Source organism: Aythya ferina, assembly GCF_964211825.1.
Source record: "Aythya ferina genome assembly, chromosome: 6".
In the NCBI taxonomy this organism is placed as follows: Eukaryota; Metazoa; Chordata; class Aves; order Anseriformes; family Anatidae; genus Aythya; species Aythya ferina.
The window spans coordinates 11,068,515-11,094,691 of NC_140303.1; the positions used below are offsets into that span (position 1 = coordinate 11,068,515).

General features: G+C 46.4%; 1 protein-coding gene across 5 annotated transcripts in view; it reads left to right on the forward strand.

The window, feature by feature from the left end:
* The window catches only part of LOC311438923 (uncharacterized protein), a 52,805-nt gene that overhangs the window by 9,910 nt on the left and 16,718 nt on the right, over positions 1-26,177 (forward strand). The window contains exons 3-6 of one of the 5 annotated variants that reach the window (XR_014694434.1): positions 10,752-10,849; positions 20,328-20,479; positions 20,806-24,245; positions 25,380-25,464. The exons of 1 other annotated variant lie outside the window; for it this stretch is intronic. Coding sequence is in view for 1 of the 4 variants with exons in the window: in XM_084523964.1 (XP_084380090.1) it covers positions 10,752-10,849; positions 20,328-20,479; positions 20,806-20,866 (311 nt within the window). In the remaining 3 variants the exon portion in view is untranslated. Of the gene's footprint in view, positions 1-10,751; positions 10,850-20,189; positions 24,478-25,379; positions 25,465-26,177 lie in introns of those variants that run through there. 3 more of the 5 variants (XR_014694435.1, XR_014694433.1, XM_084523964.1) reach the window with 3 other exon arrangements.

Consider the following 26,177-nt stretch of genomic DNA (forward strand, 5'->3'; position numbering starts at 1 on the left):
CTTTCTCTCTTCCTTGAACTCTTATTTAAATGCTAGGGCTTTATTTCTTTTCTTTTTTTTTTTTTTTGGAATAGAGCAGCTGAGCAACTTTAGAGGGATCTTTATTCAGTGCTGTATTAGAGCTGTTTTTAATGCAGGCTCACTTCTGCAAACAAACTGGTGACTAATTGAAAATAAACGAATAATCTCACTGAGTTGGGAATATTCTTATGAACAAAAACCCTCGGGTTTTTTGGGATTTGAATCTGTTCCACATGTAACGCTGTTTGGGAAGGAAGCAAGTTTGTGTAAATGCACAGTTTGAAGTGTGTGTTTGTGTTTACAGAAAATACATTCCTTAAGTTAAAAGGATACCTTTGTTTCGCAGCTTAATGTAAATGATTTGTTGTATGTATTTTCAAATATCCTATTTTCTAAGCTGATTTTTGATTTCTAACTATATGAAACCATAACTGAAAGCATTCTTTTGTGTTGCTAAGAGAAAAACACACAAACAGCAAAGCAAAGTAAGTACACTCAGTTTAACTATTCAGCAGAAAGCTGCGTTACATCTATAACTAAATAGAAGCCTGTCTCTCTTCTCCATTTCTGGTGTGCCTAAGTATTTAACGAAGTAGCAGGTAAGGCTTTTGGAGAGAGCATAATTAAGGCCGTGCACTTTAAGGTGATGATAAATGGGGTTTATAGAGCTGCACATGGTACGTGTCTCCAAATGGTGTGACTGCAGAGCTGAGCAGCTTGAAGTCAACTCCAAATTCACAGCCGTGTCCTGTGCTGTATTACTTGATCTTAGATGCTATTCCAGCTATGGTGGTGGTGTATTTATACACATCCACAATGGTCTTCTTATGAATGTCATTATAAATAAACAAAAGCAGGAGTTATTTTAAGTCTGAAATGCACAAGTCGTCCACCCCAGTGTCTTTGGATACACTGCAGACAGCAGTTTTGCAAGGAATAATCCTAAAGGCTCAGAGGGAATGTTGTATTGTCTGTAGCGTGGCTTCTGTCTGAGATGTGTGTGCTTCTGTCTTGGATCTTAGTAGTCAACAGCAAGTGGTTTTCCTGTGGAAATTCCTGGTGTTCTGAAATTCTTCTTAAAATAAAAACCTTAAAAGCAGTCCTGAAAACTGAAGATAGAAGAAGCTTAGCAATGTGAGAGTAGATGATAGACCAATGTGTGTCCTGCAGGCACGCGTGCATGTGCAAGCAACACAAGGTGTGCAGACAAAATGGGTGTTGGGGTAAGGCTGGAAGCATGCTTAATTTAGAGACTGGTATGTAGTAAGAGGGGGCAGAGCCTGCAGGAGATTGCAGTTGCACCACAGTGACTTGAAATGTGTGGATAACACAACAGAACATGTTTTTCCCCTTACTGCAGATTACAATCAACATGCATTGCAAACCAGGAATTCTGCTTCACCTGGATTTTGTTTATCTGTTCAGTATTACAAGGAATTAAAAGGAAGAGCTTGAGTCTTCCAGAGAAACTGAAGAAAAGCATCTCAAACTCTAGTGGGAAATGAATTTCTTGCCAGAAGAGAATGCTTTGGAAGCATTACTTCAAGAGGGTGGAAAGAATGAAAATAACCATGCTCCAAACACAATGCACTCTAAAACACAGCAAACAAAACTATACAGTCCTCAGCCATTCTTGCTGCCTCTGCTTCAAATATAACTTTCTACCTTCTAGGTAATGGTTTAAAAGAGGAAAGGGTGTATGTTGGTGTGAGTGACTGGGAGTGTAATCTGCTATGATTTCTTGGAGGAGAATTCATACTTTGTACTATTTTTTTTGCTTCTGAGTAACCATCATTGCTGATATTAATCCTTATTAGTCCTGTGTATTAGAGCAGGGATGTGAATAAAGATTTTTTTTTCCAGTGTCTCCCCCACCAAACTAAAGCTAATGAGTTTTTCTTCTTGGTGAAAACCTTCCCACAGTCCCTGCTGCTTCTTTCTGCTGGAGTTTCTCATCTGGGTTTAGTCATCGCTTATGACTGCAAGCCTAACAAGCTTTTACATAAACATTTATGCATAAAGGCTTTTACTATTGTTTCGGTATAAAGAAAAGTACACATTCTAATTGCCTCTTTCTAACAAAATTATGGTCCTCATAAAGGACCAGTTGGAGACACCTTAAAACAAATTTTCTCCCATTTTCCCTGCAGCAGCAGGAAACTTGCTGGGGTAAGGTAAACTCTGCACCTCTTCTAATCTCTTCTGGCCCCATCTCTTCACACACAGCCAGCTCCTGCCTCCCTCTGTGCTTCCAGGGGTTCATCTACATCTCTCTTAATCCTCAGTTTCATCCTAATTCATATGCCTTTGAGTGTTCTTTTCCCAGCACCTTGCACCATAGCTGCGTGTCACACGAATGCTGCTCACCTTGTTTATCAGGGTATTAATTCCCAAATTTGCCATTACGTTTGATTCCAGCTGTTCCAAGCCTTTCCATGGCTCTGAACACTGGGTGAATAATCCGTGTTTTCAGCAAGTGATCCAGAGAGACACTGGGTCTGTTCTTTCGAAGATGTTATCATATGTAAGGAGCAAAATAGGAAAATATTAAGACCTAAGTTGTCTTGCTGCTTAGAATGTGTTTAGAGTGTCTTAGGGTTTTGACTTGCATCCAGTTATGGTCAAATAATCCCTTGTTCCTGCAGATGAGCAGTGAATTTCCAGTAGGAATGGTCTTAGACTGGTAAGTGCATATGTTTCATCTCTTCCAGGCATTTCTCCTTTCTGCTGGCTGGTTTCTCACATTTTCACTTTCTTTAGAAAGCCCATATCCACTTTCTAAGCTTCTTGCTTTTCTTCCCCAATCTGCAAATTTTCTTTAATGTAGGTGTTGAGTACAGTCTCTTATCAGGTCCTTAATGACTAAAGAAACCTCAGTTCTAAAATTCAATACGATTATCAACATCACTGGTATCTGTTACTAATTTAGGCTTAGAGCTCTGGATGTTGCTCAACATATGTGGGGCAACTGAGCTCTGACTGTAACCTCTTACTCAGAACCCTTGGGAGTCCCCAGCAGGGAGAACTTTCTCGTAGATGGTCCAAGCTGAGCAAAAGCTGCAGTTGAAGCTGAAGCCAGCACTCTTGTTAAGTTCCCAAGCTGCCTAGGTGTGAGGATGAGCTCACCTGGGGACAGCTGAAGCTGGTTGAAGCCAGGTATGTATGCAGTAGGCTGTTTTGAATGCTCCCAAACACCCAGTTTGATCTTCCCAGTGTTAAGAAGGTCAGTTCCATGCTGTGAGCCATAGCATGGATATGCCCAGTCTGGTGGTTGCCTAAATAACACAAGTCCACCCTTCTGCTCCTGCTGCTACCACTGGCACTGCTGGCTCCGACTCCACTTCTGTGCTGCCCTTTTGGTGTTAACACTTGCTTTGTGGTGATGTTGCAGGTGGGTCTCTTTTTGTAGCACTTACAGTAGATGAGCTGTGCTGTACTCCAAGCATGCAGCCTTTGTTTACAGCAGCTCTGGACAGATAAATCCCTGTTTGCTGCTTAGCTCTTAATTAAGAAGGAAAATAGCATTCTCCTTCAGTAAGTGTTGTCGGAGTTGCTGCCTAGCTCTAACTCACAAAGAAAGCCCTGACAGTGGGTGGCCTAAATAGTTGTTTTGCTCTTCCAGCCTTCAAGCTGCTCTGTGCCCTGGGCTGTGGAGAGGGAGCGATGCTGCTGGGCACCCTGCGGGGCAGTGCTCAGCACCAGCCTGGCACAGGCAGCTCCGTGCCCGCCAGCAGCTGTGTCAGGGTGATGAAAGCAGCTGAGGGTGGCAGAGGTTCCTGCAGCATCCTGCCAGCTGTGCCTTGCCAGTTCCCGAATGCGCTGGCCATCCTGACTCTTTCCTGGCTTTGGATTAAGCTGTCTACCACAGTTCCCAAATGTTTGGATTCCCAGAGATTGCACCCAGCTGTTACACCTCTCCTCTTGCAGAGCAGCATCTCTCCTCACCGTGTCATTTCAGCAAGATATCTACAGGCTGGGCAAGAACAGAGGGAGCTTTCCGGGTTCCCCTGCTTCTGGGAAGCACCTCGGTGGTGGTACACCTGCACACGTGGGTGCTCTCAGTCTGTAGGGTATTGCCTGGTAGCTGCCTCCCTTTGGGAGGGTGTGAGACCACAGATGGTATGGGGTGATCTCAGCTGGCTGTCGGGAAAACCCTTGGATAGGAGTTAGGAGAAAATGCCAAGCTGCAGGATGTCCTGGGGTGTGAGCTGGCTTCACACTTGAGAAACAAAGTAATCAACAGGAAATGATAAAAGTGATTTGAAGAACCAGTGCTGCAGTCTCACATATGAAACATCAACTCTGTTGGGATGTATTTCCAGACTGGCACCAAGTTCTAAGTGGCTTTGATTTCACTTGTGATGAGATGTGGCTACGAGGTCAGAGTTCAGCGTGGCAGTTCTTAGTTATGTCAAGTGCTATATCCACTGCAGTGCCAGATTAAAGATAAGACTTGAGATTTCAGCTTTCAACATTTTCTTCAGTCTTCAAGTTTAATTCCAGGTCTATGGAGAAAGAAGAGTAGCTAAAGCCAAATCTTTCCTTGCAGTGCTGGATGAGGTCTTGGCTGGGAGGTCTTGGTGACTCCGGTTTGCACACCACAACAGAAGACTTGAGCAAAGCCAACCTTGGTGAAATGGCTCTTTGGAGAAGCTTTGTGAGTGCTTCATTTTGCAGAAGACCTAAAAAATAATAATAAAAATCAGCTGCCTAGGAGAACATGAAGTGCATCAATTTGTTCAGTGCTTGGGTCTACCTTTATTCTGTGTTTTACACTGAGGGCAGCACCTTGGGAGCGAAAGGTGCCATAGCAGATGAAAGCAATTTGCCTGCCTGGTTGAGGATGTAAGGACTATTTTGAATCTGACTAAAAAAGTGACAACTTCATCAGAAGAGCTTAACCAAGGAATGAATCTCATCCTGCTTAGCCTCTGTCCCAATGCAAGTGCACCTAATTTTGAGAAGGAAGTTACTGGAAGCATTGCAAGATAGGTATTATGTGGGAAGTGACATGAAATCTGGCTTGAAGTGAAGCAGAAACATCTTTGGGGAGTGATGGCTTAGCTTGAGTTCATCTGCTTCTTTCTGTTTCTATTGCTGGAAATTCACTGCTTGCTGGAAGAGGGGAAATTTTGCTAGAACTGGGATGTGAGCAAGCATACCTAGCAGTAAAAATCTTAACCCCTAAAAGCATTTGGTTTATTTTGATGCCTCTTCCCTCCCTCATCTGAAGTACAAATAAAACTATTTTTGCTTCGTAATCCAGCAGAACAAGTTGCTCTACCTGCCTTTCACAGGTATCTCTTGAAGTGCGTGAGCTTGGGATCAACTTTCAAGAGTGAATGAACTACTTCTGTGGATCACATTTGGTGAGTTAATTACTCGGGTCAAGGTTATTTATCTCCAAGGTGTATAACGAAACCCCACAGGGGACTTGGCAAATGTGAAGAATGAATGGATATTTTCTGCCACTGTCAGGCATCCTTCCCCATCACAGGAGCTGAGTAGTGAAAAATAGTCCATCAGTCTCAATGAGCAGACTGAATTGTTACAAAGGCTCATTAAATCAAAAACAATGGCTGGTGGGAACTTCTTGAGTTCTGTCATCTCCTGTTATATGATTTGCTGAGCACTGTGAGATTTTCTATGGCAGGGGTTCTGTGCACCAAAAAAAAAAAAGTAAAAGGAAATCTAAATCTGTCCCATCAGATACAGAAAGGAAGGCACAAGTTGCTCTACAGTGCAAATGTCAGCTGCTTGTTTGGAGTAACAAAAGCAAGTTCCATCTCTTGTGGTCCACCGCAGGTAATAAAGAAGCCTGTATATTTTAGATGCATATGTTCTGGGTAACCAGTTTGCAGCAGGAGATTTTCAGGAGCAGAATCTTAAGTGGAACTGAATTTGGGCATTGAAAAAAGTAACACAGCAAATCAGTATTGCAGAATTTTTAAGAGACATCAAAGGTTTCAAGAACTGATTTAACTGAAATCAGCTTGAAGCTTTTGGCCTGGATATTCTGGCTCATGCTTCCTCCCTGTGATGAGATTCTATTTCCAGTTACATCTGTCTTCAGCCCTTTGCTTTGAAGGATTTTTGTCATGGATTTGAAGAACAAAGTGTCATAACCCACAGGTCTTCCAGAAAACCTTGAGGCTACAGCACTGCAGATGGCTACAGCCAGAACCCATTCTGCAGTTTGGGAACTGAGATACCTCAGGACATCTCAAGCCTTGGACGTGTTTGCTGGAACACTTCCTATTTCTCAGCACCTAGCTTTTTGCTAGCAAATGGCAGGTAGGCTTGTGCTAGATGCTGTGGATGCTTGTTCCAAGGGGACCTGAGTAGTGTACAGGTGCAGGGGGGATTTGACCTCATCAAATATTGTGTGCTTTTCTTCAGGAGATGCATCACAAATTAATTCTGGAAGAGTAGATTAACTACAGTGCTGTGGTATCAATCCTTCAGGGTATGAGCCAACCACTGAAAATGTGATGGTAGTGCTGGGAAACGTCCTGGTCCCTGTCTGGAAGTCTCACTGCTTTCTTGGCTGGGGCAGGGGAGGGGAATTCAGTGCAGTCACTTCCACGTGTACCAGGACTGCCACGGTCATTTGTTGCAGTTTGACTGAGACAGCATTGTGCACTAATGGGCAGCGCTAATTTTAAAGTGTTTTGTTCTTTGCAATTATCTGGCCATGCCAACTTGAGCCTTTTGAGCAATTTCTTAATGGAACTTTACTTACTGTTAGAAAACCCTTTGTTTAGGTCTGGGGCTTTGTTTGCTTAAGCTGAATGAAGCAATGATCACTTTGGTAACCTAAAAGAAATATTAGCTTTGAGGAAAACAGATTGTCTTCCCTTTAACAGCACCTCCCATCCACTTCTTTCTCTGTCTCTCTCCCAGTTCCTCAGAAGTTTCGTAGACTCAAGTGCTGCTTGCTTGGGGAAGCTCTCTCCATAGAGAGGGATGGCTGCACGTTGTTCTCTGGTCAGATTACCTTCTCTAATTAGTTGTTAATCAGGCTGTTTCTCTTGTTCTCCTCTGGGAGGGATCTCGGAGCAGTCATGCTCTAGGAATGTATGGCTGAACTATCTGCTGCTGCTCCGACCAGTGGAGTTGGGCCAGCAGAGACTTGGGCCCACTGTTTTTTCCAGGTTTCCCAGAAACGCTTTTCTGAGCGGATTTGCATTGTTTCCCAGAGGAAGGCTGACTCCACTCGATGTGTTAATCTAGTTTTTAAGTGCAAGAACCACATGGCAAAGTGTGAGTGAAAGCTACATCATGCCCGGTTCCCTTGATGGATTTTATAAGTGTGTGAAACAGTTGATAGTAACTCTTCTAACTTCATCTAGCTATGAGAATCTGTTGGTCATTGACACCTGAATGTGCCTCTACACCATCAACTTCTCAGTATGTAAAACATCTCTCATATCTCGGTGTCAAATCAAGTAGCCAGAGGGTTTCCTCCTTAGATGCATTGCCTGAAGCTGGTGTGCAATGACCACCTGCTCGCTTTTTCATCATGCAGTAGCTTATTTCAGCCTAGCTGCAAGATATTTGTAAATCTATTGCAAAGATCATGTCACGTAAGGAGTGACATGAGCTCCTATGAGCTCCAAGGACTTGTCTTTTTGTGGCTGGTATTTGTGGCAGTTAACCTAGGTGATTTCAGGGCCCTGATCCACCTTGCTGGAAAAGTATCCCATGCTACTGTACTTGGACTGATATTCCTCCTTGGTGGAACTTGTGTGACTTTTTTTACAGGGTGCTTGTCACTGGTGACCCCCCTTGGACTGTGTGGCAGTGGAGGAGGGCATCCCTGGGGTAGCGAAGGCAATTGCAGGGTGATTAAATCTGCATCCCCACTGTGAGTGGGTCACAAGCAGCGTGAGTGCCAATACATGCAACTTCTGTTGGTGTTTGAGCTTCTGTTGGTATCTGACTTTCTTTGTGGAGCTCTTTTTTCAGAGAGATCACGTTTTAGAAGCTTTGTCTCTAATCCTAAAGCACCGTTTGAAGCTCAAGGCTTGGGCTCTGCCAGAACCCTTCCATGGAGGGGTGGGGGTTTGCTTCTTCAGCAGCTTTCAGACTTCACTGCAAGTATGAGGCTGCCTGCCTGCATCTCTGAGAACAGGCTGACTCCTGGGCTGCTCTGAAGGTCCCTCTGTGCACAGCTGGCAGCACATCCCTGTTTGTTTAGGGGATGGGGAGCAGTTGTTGTGGCATCTCCCTCCCTGGGGCAGAGGCACACCACGGCCTCATGGCTCCACACACAAGGGCACGCTGTCACTGCCCATGACTCAAGTGAGTCACTTGAAGAAAAAGGATCCAAGCTGGCTCAGCAATTGTGAGAAAGATCCTGGTTTGGAGAGGTTTCTGAGCACTAATCCAGCTCTCCTTTCCCAACATCCATCCTCGTTCTTTCCCACTGTCTGCTGTGGCAGGCTTGAGAGCAGCAGCCTGCCTGCAGGGCTAGGGGGAAACTGAAGTTAAAACAGGAGGAATATCCTCTGCACAAGGAGGAATTCTTAATTTGGGATGGACCCTCCGTAGATGAATGGGGGCAGCCTGAAGAGACCAGAGGGTGCAGGTGTGAACTCCCTGAGGAGACCAAGCTGGGGAAGTGGTGAGCTTCAAAAAGAGGAGTAAGGGGTGTGATGGGGACAGCGTTAGGCTGCAGTGGGACTGTGCACAGATAAAAGCAGATGGGGGGGGGGGGGAAAAAATCCCTTCAGCTAAGTCTGAGCAGGCAAGGTTTGAGCTCGTGCACCTGTGCTAGCTCGAGAGCAGGACTGGGTCTGCCCCACCAGGTCTGTTTGTCCCCAGCACGCTGCAATCATTCCTGTAAAACACCAGCCAGTGGAGCTTCCATGGAACACTGAATAAATATTTTTTCCTCCGTCTATTTCTGTAAAAAGGGTCTTTTGATGAAAATACCATTCGTATGTTTGAAAAAACCATCCCCTGAGTAGTTATTTACCGAGTCCTTAAATACACAGGCTGAAGAATTGCCTCCTGTGCAAGTGCTGCTGTAGCCTGGGCAGAAATGTTGGTGTCCCAGCCCCGAGGCTCCACTCATTTCCTCCCTGTGCTGCAGACAGAGCTGTGGATGCACAAGGGGGGGCCTCTGCCACCGCTCCCTGTCTGACCCAGTGCTGTGGGACACAGCTGGTGGCTCCCACCTGGTCCTTTTCCTTTCCCTCACCCATCTATGTGGCCATGCCCATGTGGGGAATGGGGTCGTGAAGGAAAAGTGCCATTGTGAAACTGTGGGAGACATCCAGAGGGAGTGGGAGGCTTCAGTGCTGTGGCTATCCCATAGCATGTAGGGCTGGAGCCAGTCTAGACTGAAAAACCCCACAGATATTTGTTAGGCTGGGCCAAAGGATGTTGTGAAGCAGCCTCTGCTGTCACCAAGGGGACTACACCTTGGGTGGGGGTTTGCATAACAGCTGGCATGGCAGAAATTATTTCAGATGTGCCTTTTGCAAAACGGGACCTATTTGGACCTATTTTGCTGCAGGCCAAATGCAGGTGCAGGTATATAAAGATAGCTGTGAGGTTGAGGTGCTGCTGGTGAAAGGTTTCTACATAAGCTACTGATAAATCCTTGACCTGTTTCATATCTCTCTGAGCTTTTTGTAAATTAAGGAGCTGTAAAATACCAGTGAATCCCGAGGAGCAGCAATATTTCAGAGGGGGTGAATAGCTGGAGCGAGGCAGGAGCCAGGAAATGGAGATGGTTGTGTGGTTGTGGCTTCTTTTGGCTGTAGGCATTGTGGATGCTACCTCTGCTCCTTGCCTTCATCTGCTGTGGTGCATTCAAGGTGTTGTAAGGTCTTGATGTGAGCATCTACGAGGTCTGCCCAGCCAAGAGCTGAGGAGTTATCTTCTTTGTGCTTACCTGGGAAGGGATGGAGCCAGGGCTGTGCGAGTTTACAGGTCCAACTGTGTTGCTGGTGGGGAGGAGGAGGTGCTGCAGGCTTTCCAGCTCCCATCTCCATAGCATCATGTTAAAACTGAAGCTCTGGATGTATTAAGAATCCCTTGGTCTTTAAGGGAAAAAAAGAGGTTGCTTTTAAATCACTGTCTACATGTCCTTAAGTGCCTAGGGTAGCTCTTAACCTGGTCCTTTGCTCTGTAATCTGTTCAGGTGTCTGCCCCTGCCTACAGGTACATAATTTAGTCTAGGAAGATGAGACTTCAGGTCCTAAATCAAATGGTGCTTACTGAAATATCCTTCATCTGGATGCTGTAGTAGAGATCATAGCTGCTCATCCACCATTTAACAATAAACTCTAGCAGTTTATTGTTATTTCTCGTGTGGCTAAATAACTGAGTTATCAGCACCAGATGAGTTCTGTAATTGATTCAATTGTCTGTGATAATTTTTACCCTCTTTTTCCTATTAATCACAACTTTTTCATCACTTAAGCTTCAGTATTGTTTTACATGATCTTAACTAAGCCTACTAGCATGTTTTGGTGGTTTTCTCTCCATTAACAAAGAACTGCTGCAATGGTGCTGTTAACAGCTCTGCAGTGCTGGAGGAGGGCAGAGCCACCAGAACCTACCAGAGATCCTTGTTGCACACACTCAGCCATTGTGTGGACAGAAATGTTGGCTGAAATACTTGGTAACGCTTCTAATTTATCAATATTTCAACATGTCGATACCAGGAACTTTTGGGGGGTTTAATGATCTAACCCGGTCTTTCTGCGTGCTTTTAGGAAGGGTCGTTGAACAGATCCCTTTTACACTACCTGTACCATGTGAAGAGGTTTGCATCCAACCCAGCAGCCAGCTCTTCACACTTACACACAGGCAGGTGAGTTCGAACCAAATTGGTTTGTATAAATAGTACCTTGCTTTTTCAAAAGCCTCAAAGTCCCCATAGATGCATAACCGAACCGTAACCTAGCTCCAGCTTGCCCTTTGTCCCAAACTCCTCCAGCTCTGGCGCTAGGTTTGTGTGGGTAGGAACTGCCTATTTTTAATGCTCACTCTGAAACGTGTGGTTTGAGGGGTGGAAAGTCTGCCTCTACCAGGCATCCTTCATTTCCCTTAGTTCCCACCCTGGTCTCGTAATAAAATAATGTCAATTGTGCTTATGTTCAGAAAGCCAAGGGGCAGAGGAATTTGCATCCTTGTCTCTCCAGCTTGCCCTTGACCACAGAGGTGGTCCAGCAGTGTTGCTCTAATGCTGTGTGGATACCTCGGTGTCCCTGTGAAAACAGCATTTCACTTTCGTCTGTGCTCTCATGTGGGCATTGCCAATTAATTTACTCATCCACAGAGCTAGCTATTCATCTTCAGGCTCACTTTTTGGTTATTTCAGTGCAGGTTTCCATGACAAATGCACGTGTGTGTCTTCTGCTACTTGAAAAGCTCGGTGTGATCAATAGAGCCCAGAAGATGCCCTATTACCAGCATGGGACCTTTTAGCTCTCTTCAGCTACCTTAAGCCTTTTTTTTGTATCGCCATGACTTTTGTCTTAAAGTACCAAAGCTCACAGTCACAGGAGACCAAGGTTGCTGAAAGCAGCAGAGATCACAAACCCCATTCTGTTTCGTGCAGTGGGCAAGGCACCAGGCTGCCCTTACTGTGGTGGTACATTGCAAGAAAAAACACTAGAACTGCCAAAAAAAGGATGAAATGGTAGATTGTTTGCTTATCAAACAAACAAACCTGCTCAGAATGGGTAAGGAATAAGTTTTCTTGTATTGCCAACAGGTTTTTTTGAAGAGGGTGTCCCTAAAGGAAGCTACACGTTGATATATATGTGTATATACTTATGGGGGGGAATGTGCAGAAATTGTATTGGATGTAGCAATGGATCTAAAAGAATTGCAGCAACTTGAGCGTTTTTCTCAGTAGGTAAAAGGACTTAATGTGGCTGAATTCATCCGGGAAGACACTGGCAGTGGGGAGGTCTGTAGGTTGCTGTGCGCCAACCTTTGTTAGCTTTGGGGCTGCTGGCTGCTCAGGGCTGGCAGCGCTCGTTCACGTGGGTGGTGTGACACGGGGTCCTCCACATCTACCGGGTGCTGCCCTAGCCAAGGCTGCATTTTGAGCTGCTGTTTGTCACTGCGGACAAAACTAAATGGGGCTGGATGCTCTATTTGAAGGGGAGATGATAATAGTACTTGCTATAGTTACAGACTTCCCACCGCGCCGAGGAAACATATGACAAATCCAAGCCAACTATTTTTCCAGATTTTGTGCCAGGGCTCAGTTTGCATAGGTGGCAGTACTGGAACCCCTCCAGAGAAAGCTTTTTATCTGGCCACTCGCTTTCTCCTAGCTGTTCTCATCTCAAATCCTGCTCAAGTCCAGTCTAAACCCACCATAGCTGACAAACCCGAGCGCTCTGCTGTCCAAACTGGCTCGCTGGCTTCAAACCTACCGCAGACTGAGACGAGTGAGCCCCAGATAAAGGCAGAGCTGGGCTCTTCCATTTCCTCTGCTTGTCAGAGCCAAAGTCCTTTTCCAACAGCTAGCTGCGGAATGTGAGTTGTTGGCTGCTGGCTTTCTGCACAAACTTGTAGGTTTTCACCACTGGCATGGGCAAGATGCTATCCCATAATACACTGAAGCCCACCAGGCAGGTAGGTGGGCAAATCTGGATTTGCTTTTGTGCTTTTCGTGCTTCCTACAGGCAGCTCAGTGGTGAGAGGGGCTCCAGGGGCGACTAGGCACCTCTGCCCTTGGGAATGGGCTCTACACCTCAGCTGGGTGACTGACGCGTCTGAGCAATTAATAATAAACTTCGTAATGAGTTCCCAGACAAAAGCTCCATTGTGCTGAAGCTTTGGGGAGCTGGGATGTTGTCCAAATATCTGCAGATACTGGATAGCCTGATTCCACAAATAATAGAGGGGAAGGTCTGGAACTCAGAATCTCGTTTGGGTTGGAAAAAGCCCCTTAAGAACATCAAGTCCAACCATCTTACATAACGTAGGGACACTTGTGTAACGCAGGCATGTATCGCATGCACTTGCATGAAAAAACATCACCTTGGTTTTGCTTTTTGAGTGTGGCCACCCACTCTGAGCCAGTCCCATTCTGGGAACCAAAGCGCTCAGGAGCTGAGACCTTTTGGTGAAAGGGAGGTGTAGCAGCAGCCTGGGGAACACGAGCTGCTGCTTTGAGACCTGCGCCTTCCCCCTCTGTCTGCGGGGAGCTGGCAGACAGCCACACGCGGGGACACCCCGGTGAAATTCAGGGTTGTGAACAGGGATGGCAGAGATGGGGGGACCCGTAAGTGGCTGAAGGCAAAACAAGTTGAGCCTCTTGTATGCCTTGAGAGCAGTAGTTAATTGCATCAAATTCCTGAAGCCACTGATTATCTAGGGGCTTGAGGTGCCTCTGGAAACCTCTGCTGATTGATTTTCTTTATAGTGGAAAGCAAATCTGAAAGCAAAGAAAGGATCAAAGTCTGGTGACTGAGGATATCCTGAGCTTCTGCTCAAGCGTTTTGAAGGCTGAGGTTTCCCTTCCCCCCAGAGAATATTCCTTTATTCTGAGTTTTGAAAAATGAGAGCTCACCACATCCCAAAGAGCAGCTAATGCCACGGATCTGGCTAAGCTGATGGGGGATCTGATGTGCACAGGTCCCACAGACTGACACATGGCACAGGGGTCCTGCTGGAGCAGGTTCCTGCCTGCAGTGGCTTAGCCCAAGGCCTTCAGCAACCATTTTGACTTCTTTTTCACTACAAAGGGCAATTGCATCTTTTATATGCACTTGGCTCCCTGTTTGTGTTCAATCTGTTACATTTTAATGGCTGTGGTGGAGTTGCACTGAAAGCCCTAATGACTTAAAATCCGAGCTAGTGGGGAATTAAGAGCACAGCTATGTTGTATGACCTTGATCTAATGTGGTTACCTCTGACAAAAGCAATTTTCCTTTGCCTCGTTCATTTAGAGTATGGCTTTTAGGTTGTAACACAAGTACAGTATCTATACCAATTAGTTTTCAGGATGAACAGATGAGTAAAATTGAAAAGGCCTTGATAGTGCCCTGGTCTCAGCTGAAAACATGCCAGTCAGCAGCCTGGGACCTCTGGTCATCGATGATTTAAGGTAGGGCTGAACTCACCCCTCTAGCCCAGACCCATCAATTTAATCTGACGAACTCATTAATGACTTCTCCCACCGCCACAGCTCTTCCTGCTGGTAGGTGGCGGTTCAAGATCACCGGTTCTGTGTCATTTGTGGTTGTGTCTTAGCCTTGCAGTCACACAAATCCTTCAGTGCACAGGCTTCTGCATACGCCTGCCCTACCGACTTCAGCAGGGCTCCTTGTGCCCGAGGCATGCGTTTAGGTAACTCAGCAGAGCAGGCTCGGACTACTTAGGAAAGATTTTCCTCTGTTCTCTAGCCCAGCAGAAACAGGAGGCGTGCGGAGCTGGAAGGCATCACCAGTGGAAGTGAAGGGACCTCTCATTAGGGGCCTCGAAAGCCGGGGGTTAGAAAATTAAACCAAATAATAGGACCAGCAGCGTAAGGTGGAACTTGCCAGTAAGAAGTGAAATGCTGGCTAAAACAAATACCCGTGCAAACCTGTGCAGCTGGATTGATCGGGGAGCTTGATTACTCATCCTTTCCTGTCTAGACAGACCCAGTTTTCAGATTTCATTAAAAAAGCTAATATTTATCGTGCCTGATGGCTGTCTTGGTGCTGGGGTGAAGGTTCGAGAGTTACTGTCAAAGTGATTGGAAATGGAGTTTGGGAAGGCATTAGTAAAACTGACTTAACCTTTTGCTGTAGCTCTGTGGGAGAAACGTGCTCTTGTCTCTGGGGCTGTAAGACGGAAGCCGCCTCTTTTTCTGAGGCCTTTTCTCAGGTCTGTAATTACACACTGAGCTGTAGCATACCACTATCCCTTACAGCAAATGCCTTCAGCATATTCCACACAGGCAGAGAAAGAGCTGCTCTGAAGCTGAGTAGCTATGGTCGGTTTGCAGGATGCTTTTTGCTCCCTCCTGTTTTAGGAGCGCTGTGGTGGCTGGAACCAGACACTCTTTGTGTTGCCTTCTCTCATGGATGAGGATGGTGAGGGCAGGTAGAGAGCCAGTATTTTCAGAAGCTCTGAGCTGAGAGGGCTATGCTCAGTGCTTGGCTATGAAGGATTTAATTTTTCACTTTCAGACTAGAATAGGAAAGGCAGGTGGTGACCTGAGTAACCTGGGCCCCAGGCTTTACAAGGTAAGATGACAGGGAAGCTGGCCACTTATTCAGAGCATGCCTAGGCAAGGCAAAGGATTTATTTTCCTTTTTACTTGTTGCACTGTTTGTGGTGTGATTTTTTTTTTTCACTTAGTGGGGGTGAGAAGTGGGGATGAAGAACCACAAAGCTGGCTGTGAGCTGAGAGGTCTTTATAGGAGCACGCTTGGCCACATCACTTATACATCGGCTGTCAGAGCTGAGGACTCTGATTTTAATTGGACCAGGGTGTCCTGATAGGAAAAGGACATAAATATTGGGGGGACAGAAGAAGGTCCCAACAGCAGGCAGAGTAGATCCTGTCAGAATTATCTCTTTTGTTAGAGAAAAGGAGCCCAGTCTTGTTTTCCTGTGTCTTTGAATCTAGTCAAAATGGTTAAATAAATAAAATTCTTCCTTAAAAAAAATATTTCCTTTAAAACTTACATTCCAAAAAGTCTTTTTTTCCCCCAAACTATTTCTCTTCTGATTTTTCTAACTTGTAATTAATGTCTCGTAATGTCTGTTAAACAGCTGGGCAAAATGTAAAGGCTCCGAATAGACTGAAAATGCTCAGGCTTTGAGTTCAGGCTTGAGAGGTGAATTGAGAGGACTGATAGGTTCTGACATTCACTAAATGAATATTTTTAGGCAAAATCACAATAAGCAAAAAACATAGCTGATCATGGGCTTAATGACCAGGTGGATTTCAGAGGTTTCAGAAAGTGACAGAATGGTTTATTTACTCATAACACCATGTTTTATATTGGCTGTCTGTGTTGGTCTAACTTAAGGCTTTATGCTGCTGCCCGTTGTTGCAGTAATTACTGTGTTCTGAACATATTAGACAGTGGTTTTAGTTTTTTTTAGCCCAGCCAATACTGAAATCTGAGTTTAAGGGCATCTGAGAATCCTCCCCACTTGAGATCTTTTGCCTTAAACGGGCAAAGTCAAGAAAGAGTTGGAGTAAAATAGGAGAAATGAGGTCTCTTTTACAGCAAGAAAGCCCCAGGCAAATCAAAGATCTGCATTTGTGGAGAGAGCCTGAGTGTCAAAACCTGAAGAGACCGAGGGGTGCAAGTTACCTGTGGAGATCAGTGCTGGAAGGGCACGCCTACAGCAGGGCTGAGCTCAACGAGAACCTCAGCCCGGTACTTAGCCGGATGCTCTTCCCAGGCAGTCTGTGCCACTTATGTCTAGCGTGAGGATTGCTGAGACATCATTAGGAGAGAAACCCAGCAGAGTGCTAGCGATGGCGCTGAGCTATCCCAGAGCGTGAGCTGCCTTCATTAAGGGGCTGGTTCTGATTTCTCTCCGTACCACCTACAAATTTCAGCAAGTCCCCGCCGCCAGCTTCGCATGCGCTAGCTCCAAGTGTTTCTGATCCTGAAAGTGACCTCAGAGAGATGCTCTAACAGGTATTTCAGCTGGCCTTTCATCTTTTTACGAAGAGGGCTACGTTAAGTGCTCTCTGGCTGCCTTTTCAGGGAGCTGGCACAGCGGCGTGGTAAGGAGCTCATTTTAATAGAGCCGGCCTCGTTAGCATGCCAGATGCTGAAAATGTGCACGGCTGGATCGCTGCCAAAGCCCAGGCCTTCTCCTCTGCGGCTGTCTGCTGGCCTAAAAATAAAGTCCAAGCGACTTTATTAAAAATGTCTCTATGCATATATATAAACATATACATTATATATGTATAAACACGCGTTACAGCCAAGCTGATGTTTGCCCACTGCCTGCTTAAAGGATCAAGTCCCGCTCTGTCCTTTGGGCTGTCAGACTGCAGGGGCTGTTTTTGTATCTTGGTCTTGACAAGTTGGGTTTGCTCACAGCACATGGCTGAGATGCTCTGCCAGTTCCTGAGCCTGAGGAGGGACCGAGTGGGGGTGTTTTGAAAGCCTTCTTGGGTAAAAGGTGATCACATGGAAATAGCAACTCAGCTGGGGGAAGAAAAAGATCAAATGTTAAGGATTGCTAGGACGGGAAAAAAAGAATAAAACTTAGGGCAATGTACAGACCCTTAGTACATCCTTTGTGTCAGAGCTGCATGTGATATTGAATACTCAAAGGAGATATAAAATAAAGCAAAGAATTTAAAAAAATGAATGACAAAATAGATGAATGGTCTGGAACGGCCTCTGTACGAGAGGTAGGTGTTATTTCTTTGTGTGGGAGAGATGAACAAGAAGAAACTGTCTTTCAGCTCCATGACCTGCAGGGACAAGGTCAGTAGGGAAGGTTTATTTGCTTGCAGTTCCAAAAGCAGAGGCACCAAATTATTAGCTAGATCCCTCAAAACAAGTGAGAGGAGGTATCTTGTCACATAACATATGAAGTCAAGTGCAGAAGTCATTGCTAAAACTTGCCAAGCAACTACTGAAATCCAAAAAAAGGCGTTAGAGAAATTGCCGGAAAGAAGATATCTTGGGAATTATTTAAAAAAAAAAAAAAAAGGGTCTGTTTAAGCACATGGACTCTGGCTCAAGAAATCTGAGCCATGCATTGCCAAAAAATTGAGAGAATAATGGGAGGTGTTGCTAAGTGCCTGTCCTCACGTGCTTCCTTGTGTAGCTGGCTGCAAGAGGAGGGAGGTGACTGGGCTTGGATGGTCCGGCAGTCTGATCCCTGCAAGTCCTCCAAAACAGGTAAAAGTCCCCATTGCAGTGGGCTGGGGCTGGAAGCCTGGCTATGCTTTTGCAGAATTATCCTAAACCAATCCCCGTGAGGCACCATTTGGATTTCTAGCCTTTCCTTTTTATCCTGGGCTTCATTTTTTTCGAAAGACAATGAGGGCTAGATCCCAAAAGATGCTTGGATGTCTTACTCTCACGCATGTTAAGGAGAAATATGGATCCTTATGGATCTTTCCAGAGATCACCTGTATCTAAGCAGACCTGAATGTCAATCTTTATGCTCTGCCTTCAGAAAGGAGTAGCTTTCTCTAGCTACTTGCAAAGGCCCCTTTCTTCACCAGGGCTTGTACGCTCCTGCATTTGTAGAGGTGCAAGTTCCTGCTTGTGTTCTTAGGAACAGTAGGTCCATCCATCTCAGCAGGGCATTCAGTGACCAAATGTCACGTGGAGGGATAAAGGGGCTGCTGGGGAGCTTCCTAAGTCACGACTGTGGACAGGATTGGTTTCAGGGGGAGGAGAAGAGTAAGAAAAGTTAGTTAAGTTAGTGCAGAAAAACCACTGTGGGAGATTGGTGTCACTAAGTAGTGCTCTGGGAAAAGGAGTGATGGCTGCAGAAGCTCAGCAATGTGCTATCAGATCGTAAGACACAGCTATCCTGACAGATGAACTCAGCCCCCTAAGTTTACAGGACCATACCGTGTCATTGCAGCCCTTCAGAGGGTGTCTGAGCAGGAAAATGTCCGTCTCCTGCTTGTTTACCTATACGTGGTGGCTCGGTGAGCGGTTACAAATGGCCCCAGTTCTCAGTAGGATGGGGGGGTTGGACATAGCCAGTATTTTCCCATCGTAGTCTAGTTCAAAGTTGTCCTTGTGGGTTTATGGCTGTCTAGTTCCCTCTCAGCTCTGGTACACGGGCTCGCTTTTAATTAAACACCCATCATTTAAGGAACTAAAAACAGTCTAAAAGTTTTGTTGACCAAAGTCTGAAAATATGAAATGTTCTTTGGGGGGTTTTGGGTGTGGATCACGAAGCACATTTTCGTAATATTTAGTATGTCATCTTCAAGCAATGTTTTTAAACCTCAAAACTCCAGGGAAGTTCTGTAGGCTTTAGCAAACAGATGTTAGCAGTCAGGAAAGAATTATGATTCCTGCCCAAAAATATTCCCTCCTGCCTATCAAGATATCCTGACGTGCAACGCTTTCAAGATATGCCTCCTATGGAGCTGAGGATGCCCTGTTTCTGCAGGTCTGGGAGTCCAAGAGGTCTGCGGTGCCTTTTTAATCAGTCATCAAGGCAACATATCGTTTGGGACGTCCCAATTAACAGAGCACATGTGTGATTGTGTGCACTTTGTCCCTCTTGAGTAGCTGGGGAAAGTTGTTTGACTCAGCTGCTGCTTGGCACTTAGCACTTGTTTAAATTAAATATGTGCATGCAGGAACTCGGGGTATGTAGGATCCTGAGCTGCTTCGGGGAGTGATGGGAATTAGCTGTGAACCCAGGCCATTTGTTAGGAAAATGGGGGAGTGGCTGGTCCCAGAGGTCCTGCTGAGGGGAAAATGACATTATCTGGTCCCTGGGAAAAGCTGAGCTGCAGCTCCATGGGACTGCATCAGTTCTGGCATTTTCTATTTAAAGTTTCATAATAAAGGGGTACAAAGGTTTCCCAAACAGCAAGATGTGGCTGTGGCTCGCTGACCCAAACAGACTGGGACCTTCTGTCTTGCAGAGAGTTTGAGGGTGTCTTTGAGAAACTACAGTGCAACGCGAGGGTATCCTCATCACAGCTTGGACATGAGCTGATGTACCTGGGGCTGCCTCGACGTTCCCACTGCACAGATGATGGTTCTGTAAGTGGAGAAATAACACTTGCTGATCACGGTACCCTCCCCTGCTAGCTTATGCATTGCCTCCTGGTGCTCTGCTGCCATTAGAAGTGCGTCTTTCCTCATCTTTGCTTCCATCATCCATTTTTCATGTCCTTTCCTTCCTTAGAAGTTACCTTGCAGTTACTTCTTTCAAGTGCCTGCTGAACGCTCAGCTTCTGCCCTTCAGCTCGAGGGAAACAGGAGGCCAAACTGAAGGGTCTGGGCTTTCTTTTAGGGCTGCTGTCAGTGGGAAGCAAAATGCTCTTGGCTTCTTCTCCATTCTTTGCCGGAGATACAGACTGACTTTTGCTTTGGCGATTTGATAATATCAAATTTATTATTGATAACTTCCATAACTCACTATTTGAAGTAGCCTTGCTTTGTGTAAATACTAATTTTGAGACTCACAGGGATGCCCGCCCTTCCCATGAAGCTTACCAGGCTTTTATGTTACAGGCAGGTGAAACGGGCAGCCTGTGACCAGCAAATGTCTCTGATTAACGCACACAAATCAGCTGCACCTGTATAGATGACCTTTTGGTGTATCTTCAGAAAAAGTGTTCCTGTGCTTGCCCTGCTTGTCTCATTTTACAGAGTGATTCATCCTCGGGGATGTGGGGAAAGGACATAGGGGACTCCCTATGGGGGTGCTGCGTTAGCCGTAACTTCAGTGTGGTCATGACTAATGGAAATGGGTACCTCTCTGCACGGATCGCTGCTTTGGAGACCTGCCCCAACTCACGTGGGTGTGTAAAATGAAGTCCCTCTTGATTTGGGGTCCCTGGTGGGACTGTTGCTCTGTGAAAGGTGTTGATTAAGCTTTGGATGATTGTGACATCCGAATTATAGTTGCATTATCGCCACCGATTTAGCAGGAAAGTGTCAGGAAGGCAGCGATGAACTCTGGTAGAGAGCTGCAGGTGGCGTGGCCAAGTAACCGTTTCCCTGTGATTGATGTTAAGGAAAAGAGATGTTCCAAGAGCAACACCAATGGCAGTAGCTTTTGCATGTGTTTAAAGCCTAACTCAAATCCATGAAGTCCTTGGAAAGATGCCTTTTTCTGCTTCACCAGGCTTAGGACACGCTCGCAGGCCCCGAGAAAATACATGACATGGACACGGCGCTTTGACTGAGCATGAACCCAGCCATGTGCTGGCAGATTTCCTGGCTTAACAAGGCCATGTTCCTTGCAAACAGCTCAGGCAACCTCATAAAAATCAGAGCTGCCATCTCTGGGTTGGGGGAAGTCTATCATAATTGTGATTATAGCCTTCTGCCTGAGCCACTTGGCGTGATTGACGTGCTGAAGCTCCCCAACGTTGCAGTTCTGTTTATTTGTTGTCCTCGTCTCTCGAGCAGCTGGATGTAAAGGTGCCTTACAGGAACACAAGCCCAGGAAGGGCACTCCCTGGAATGTTTCTGAAAGCTTCCAGAAATAGAGAGCAGGGCTGACGAGCTTGGATCGAGAAGTGCAAAATTCCATGCACAGAAGCTCACACCTCTTGGTAGAGGCAAGCGAAGCTTACGTTCGTAGCTGTTTCAGCTCGTACTGATGCCAACGGGAAGCCCTTTGCTCGAGTCCTTCATCAGCAACGTTCTGAGCCTGGAGAGGAGCGGGATTTAAGGGATTTAGGGAGAAGGTGACACCTTTTGCCCCGTTTAGCAGCAGGTTCATCCGCAGCAGTTTCCCTGCTGAAGGTGTTACGACCCGTCAGCAGAGGGAACGATGCCGGCATCTGCAGCTCACAGGCTGAGCAGTGACCAAGTGGTGAAACACATTAGGAAAAACAACCTTTATTTATTTTATTTTTTTTTGGGGGAGACAGCAAGGTATGGCAGCAGCACCGCTGGGGCACTGGAGGCGGGCCAGACACACATATTTGGTGAGAGAAGAAAACCAGCCATCCGGCTCCAAGAGGATGTAAACACGGAGCTCTAACTTTCTGTCTCAGGCTCTCCTGCGACAGAAAGGAAGCCTTGTATGTTGGGCTATTCTGCTCCGCTGTTAAAAGCTACTGTAATTCAGGCTGTGTTGAAAAGGAGCAATTTAGGGATAGATTACTTTTTTTTACTGTATTTTTCCAGAAGATGACTTCCACATAGGTCCCTTCTGACTGATGAGGGGAGAAATCATTTTGGAAGGAAATAAATCTCTGCTGATGGCTACTCCGAAAAGCAGCCAATGAGTAGGGGTGAGCTAATGTTAATAAATGCCACGGATGATGCACTGAATAATCTGCTATTTGTTTGTGTTATGCTATTAGGAAGCTGAACTTTATTAGGCTTCCAAGAACCACAGGCACATTTGCATTTTTGGTGTGTGTTGCTGTGTAACGTTGACCGGCCCGTCAGTTCAAGGAGGGCAGCACGCTCCAGCTGCACACCGTGGTGGTGGCAGGGCTGTCCCATAACACTCGGGCGGACTGGAAATCTACTGCATGCAAAATGAGCCTCGCACCTCTTCAGCAGAGCAGGATTCAGCCTCGGAGCGCCTGCTGGCACTGCCAACGGGGATAACTCCTGCCTGAAGGATGCCTGAGCAGCTGGAGTCACTGCTACGTGTTGTGTCAGAGCTGGCATGGGCTTGTGTGCCCCAAGACCCTTCAGTTCTTATTGCAGTCTTATTGCTACCCTCGGCATGGTGGCTGGGGATGGGGAACCTCTTCCAGCCTGAGTTAGGTTAGGTGCAGCTGGTCTCCAAGCACATCAGAGCAGAGGCAGAGTGAGGTCCTGTGCCTTGTGCCTGCTGCTTCTCCCATCCATCACCTCTGCCCTGGGGCCTTTCCCCGTGTCTTGTTTCAGCTGCTGAGTGCAAGGCCACTTCTGTTCAATCCTCAGCAGTTCAGGAGCTGGATGGCTGGCCTAGACCTTAAATCACCCATTTCCAAACAGCACTGCCCCTAAGGCTTTTATTACGGACTTCTATTATGTCCCTCTCTGTTCTGTTGTATGGGCAAGACAGAGAAATACCAGGTGGCTGAAGCCTGTTATAAATCTGGTTGAACAGCTAAGGGAAAAGTGGTTTCCAATGTAATAGCAAAGCTTTGACTGAAATGTATGAAAGATAAGCAATTAAATGGTCTCGTTCTCACTGTTGGAGCTAGGTCTGCAGGGACGAAAAACATGGGATGTGACTCTGGGGGCCGTTCTGCACCAGGAAACAGAAAACGAACAAGAAAACATATGGGAGAGGTTGGACTTCAGGTCACCAGGCTCACATCTGAGGAGATGATGGAGAAAGGTTTGGGGAAGATCTCCTGGGCTCCAAAAGCAGCACAGAGATGTTGGTAAGGAAGAGAAGCGTGTGCTGGGAGTGCCAACACAGCCAGGTCCCCATCCAAGGCCACTAAAGCCGGGCACAGGCTCCCAGTGCCTGCGTCCTGGTGGTGGAGCAGACTGTGTTTCCTCCACCCTCTGCGCTCAGCCTGGGGCTGGAGCACGTTTGTGCCGTTGAGTCACCCGAAAAGGAGCCGAGCATGAGCGCGTCTGGCACAGCAAAGAGCTTGGCCCAGCGCCTCTCCTGATTTGGTGAAATATTCTTGGCAACAGCTGGGCTTTTTTTAAACCACTTCTTCATTAAGTGCAGCTTTATATGCCAAAGCATGCCAGGTTTGCTTTATGTGCAGCCTATTTTAAGGAGACGTATATGCGGGCTGCTGGCTGGGATAACAGCCGGAGCTGTGCCCCATCAGCCCACGACAGCAGCACCAGGGGATGCGAGGTGATGTTTGCACAGGTGCCTCTGCTAGTTCTCATCTTCCACCTGCCCCGTATCACCCCAATCCTGCCACAAGACCTCAGCCATGTGGGCTGGAGATAATCCTGGTAGTAAAGATGTGAGCAGCAAACTTTGTTCTGCATGGTTGCGGCATGAGCAGCAAGAGGCAGGTTCCCAGCTCTTATGTTGCAGGGAAAAAAGGGCAGGAGCCACTGAAACCAGCAGTTCCTGGCATCTAGCTCTGAATTGGCCCGTTCCCTTCTCCAAAAGGGCATCTGCTGTGTAATTTCAGCAGGACCACTTCAAGGACTGTATGGTTTTTGTGTTCCTTAGCACACCTGTAAACATGTAACCCATTTGCTGAATGCAGCTCATGGCCGAAGAGGCACCAGATCTGGAGGACCATCTCTCCCATCTAGTTTTTGGTGGCCTTGTGGACTAAAAATATGCATTTAAAATAACATTTTATCTTCTGGGGGCTGAATGTGGCTTTGTCTTCGACCCCAGATGGGGAGCGGATGAGTTCTGGGTTTCGGCCTTCTCCAATTTTACACCTTTTGGATGGATCTGAAACAAAATCCCGTGTTTTCAAGTTCAGCCAGCGAAGCGAAGTTTAATTATTTGCACAGCTGTAATCCGGCTTCAAAGGGGCCGTGACTCCTCCCGCAGCCCCAGGTGCACGGGGAGGGCACTGCAGCCCCCACCCCGAGCCGTGCTCCCCAGGGAACTGCAGCCCCCCTGCTTCCATCACCGCTGTAGCATCTCATCTACCGACTCCCAGCAGGAACCTCCAGGTATGTCCATGCTGGTTTTGTCAGCAAACACAACTCCTGCTTTGCTACAGCCTGCTAAAACCCAGCTGGCCTTGAGATGCAGCCAGACGAGGCTGCGTGGAGCAGGAGGCAGGGGTGAAGCTGCTCGTACATGCGTGCACCTGTTTATAAATAAATAGGAGCAGCTTTCATCCCCTAGCAGCAGTCCAAAAAACGGCGTGAAAAATCAATGGGCTTTTTTTTTACAACAAAATTTTTCCACAAAAAGCTGCCTCTGTGAAAGTATATTTTACGAGACCTTTTTTTTTTTTTTTTTCTTTTAAATTTATAAAAGTTCCAGCAAAATTATTTATCAAAATATTTTCGTCTTCTGGTGGTCAGAATGTACTCCTGATATTTGCGTTAAAAATTTGGGGAACCGTCTTAAAAAAAACGTTGGGAAGGCTTGAAAAAACAATGTCTGCTTTAAATGCTTTCAACACAGGAATAATTTAAAAATCCTGTTTGTTTTTATATCGGCAAAATAGGTTTATGCAGTTTAACCGGAGGGACAGATGTCCCTTTGGCTTCATCGTGCCTCCTGTTTGGGCTCATGTCCCAAGGGACGCGAGCCCGAAGCCATCTGGGGAAGCTGCTCATGTGGCCAGTAGGTCTGCTGCTTGTTTCTGTCCAGACCCAGGCATTTTTATTTGGTGGAGAAGTTCTCCAGTGCAAGCTGTGTTTCAGCACTCACTCCTGGAGATGTGCTTGATGAGTGCAAAAATGTGACTTGGTTTTATTTTTTTCGGTGCAGTTTTGCTGCAGTCTGTTCTGCCTGACGTGCTGTGATGGATGCTACCTGCTCTCTCACCAGGGCTGTTTCATGTTACGCTTCCTTCAGGATAAAATAAGAAACAAAGGGGCTGGCTAAAACTAAGGGATATGGCACAGAGTCGCAGCTGATGTGGCCGGGGAACTGCCGAAAGGATCGCAGCTGGCGGTGTGGGAACACAGTGGGGACAGTGTGCCACGTTCAACCTGTTGTTTGTTTTTTTTCTTTAATATTGAGTTCGAGATCTGATTTTAATGGGTATTCATTCCCAGCTTGCTTTATAAAGCGGTTATTAAAAAGCAGCCTCTTAAAAAATATATATTAAAACTTGTTTCCATTGGCAGGGGAACGTTTTCACAAACAAGCTGTGCAGTTACTGCAGCTAACAAGGGACCTGCCGTTGCCTCTTCTTAATGGCTGGGTGCAGAGAGATTTCTTTTATTAAAGATTTTGGGAGACTCCAGCCTTAGAAAAACGTTTAAAAAGGTGACTGGAGACTTCTGGGGTGCTCACTTCTCCAGCAGTGCTGTTTGAACACCTCTGCGGTCCGGGCAGGCGTCCAGCTGGATGTACGGACGCTTCGCTGGAAGGAGCTAGGCAGGGTTTGCTGCTGAGCTGGATCCCGAGCAGCAAATCCTGCTGAGCTGAGCAGTGGTTCAAGATCTGCCCAGCCCGAGCTGCTAGCGAGGCCTTGGACCGTTTGCCCCACTCGGGACAAACCAGGGCTTCGTGTGTCTGTGGGCTGGACAGTCAGACAGACATTTCAGTGCCTACTTTACCCCAGTCCACATGTTTTTACCCCTCGGCTTATCTTGATTATCTTGATAATCTTGAGACTCGAGCACCTTTGCAGCACCTGCCTTGGTCTCCTCAAGGTGAGTCAAACCCGATACATCATCCCTCTCCCTCCCCTGTGGTTGTTTTAGCTGTTAACTTGTGAAACATTGATTTACAAATCAATTATTAAATTACAAATCAATATTAAAATGTCCCATTGACAAATATCAAATTATCCACAAGTGCACGCTATTAACTGCAGGAAACGCCCCAAGCCACCGGCCCTGGTGTGACTGATCCTCCTGCTCCACAACGGCCCTTCTGGGCTTGGTGAGTTTCTACAGCTTCTTGAAATTTGCTGTTGA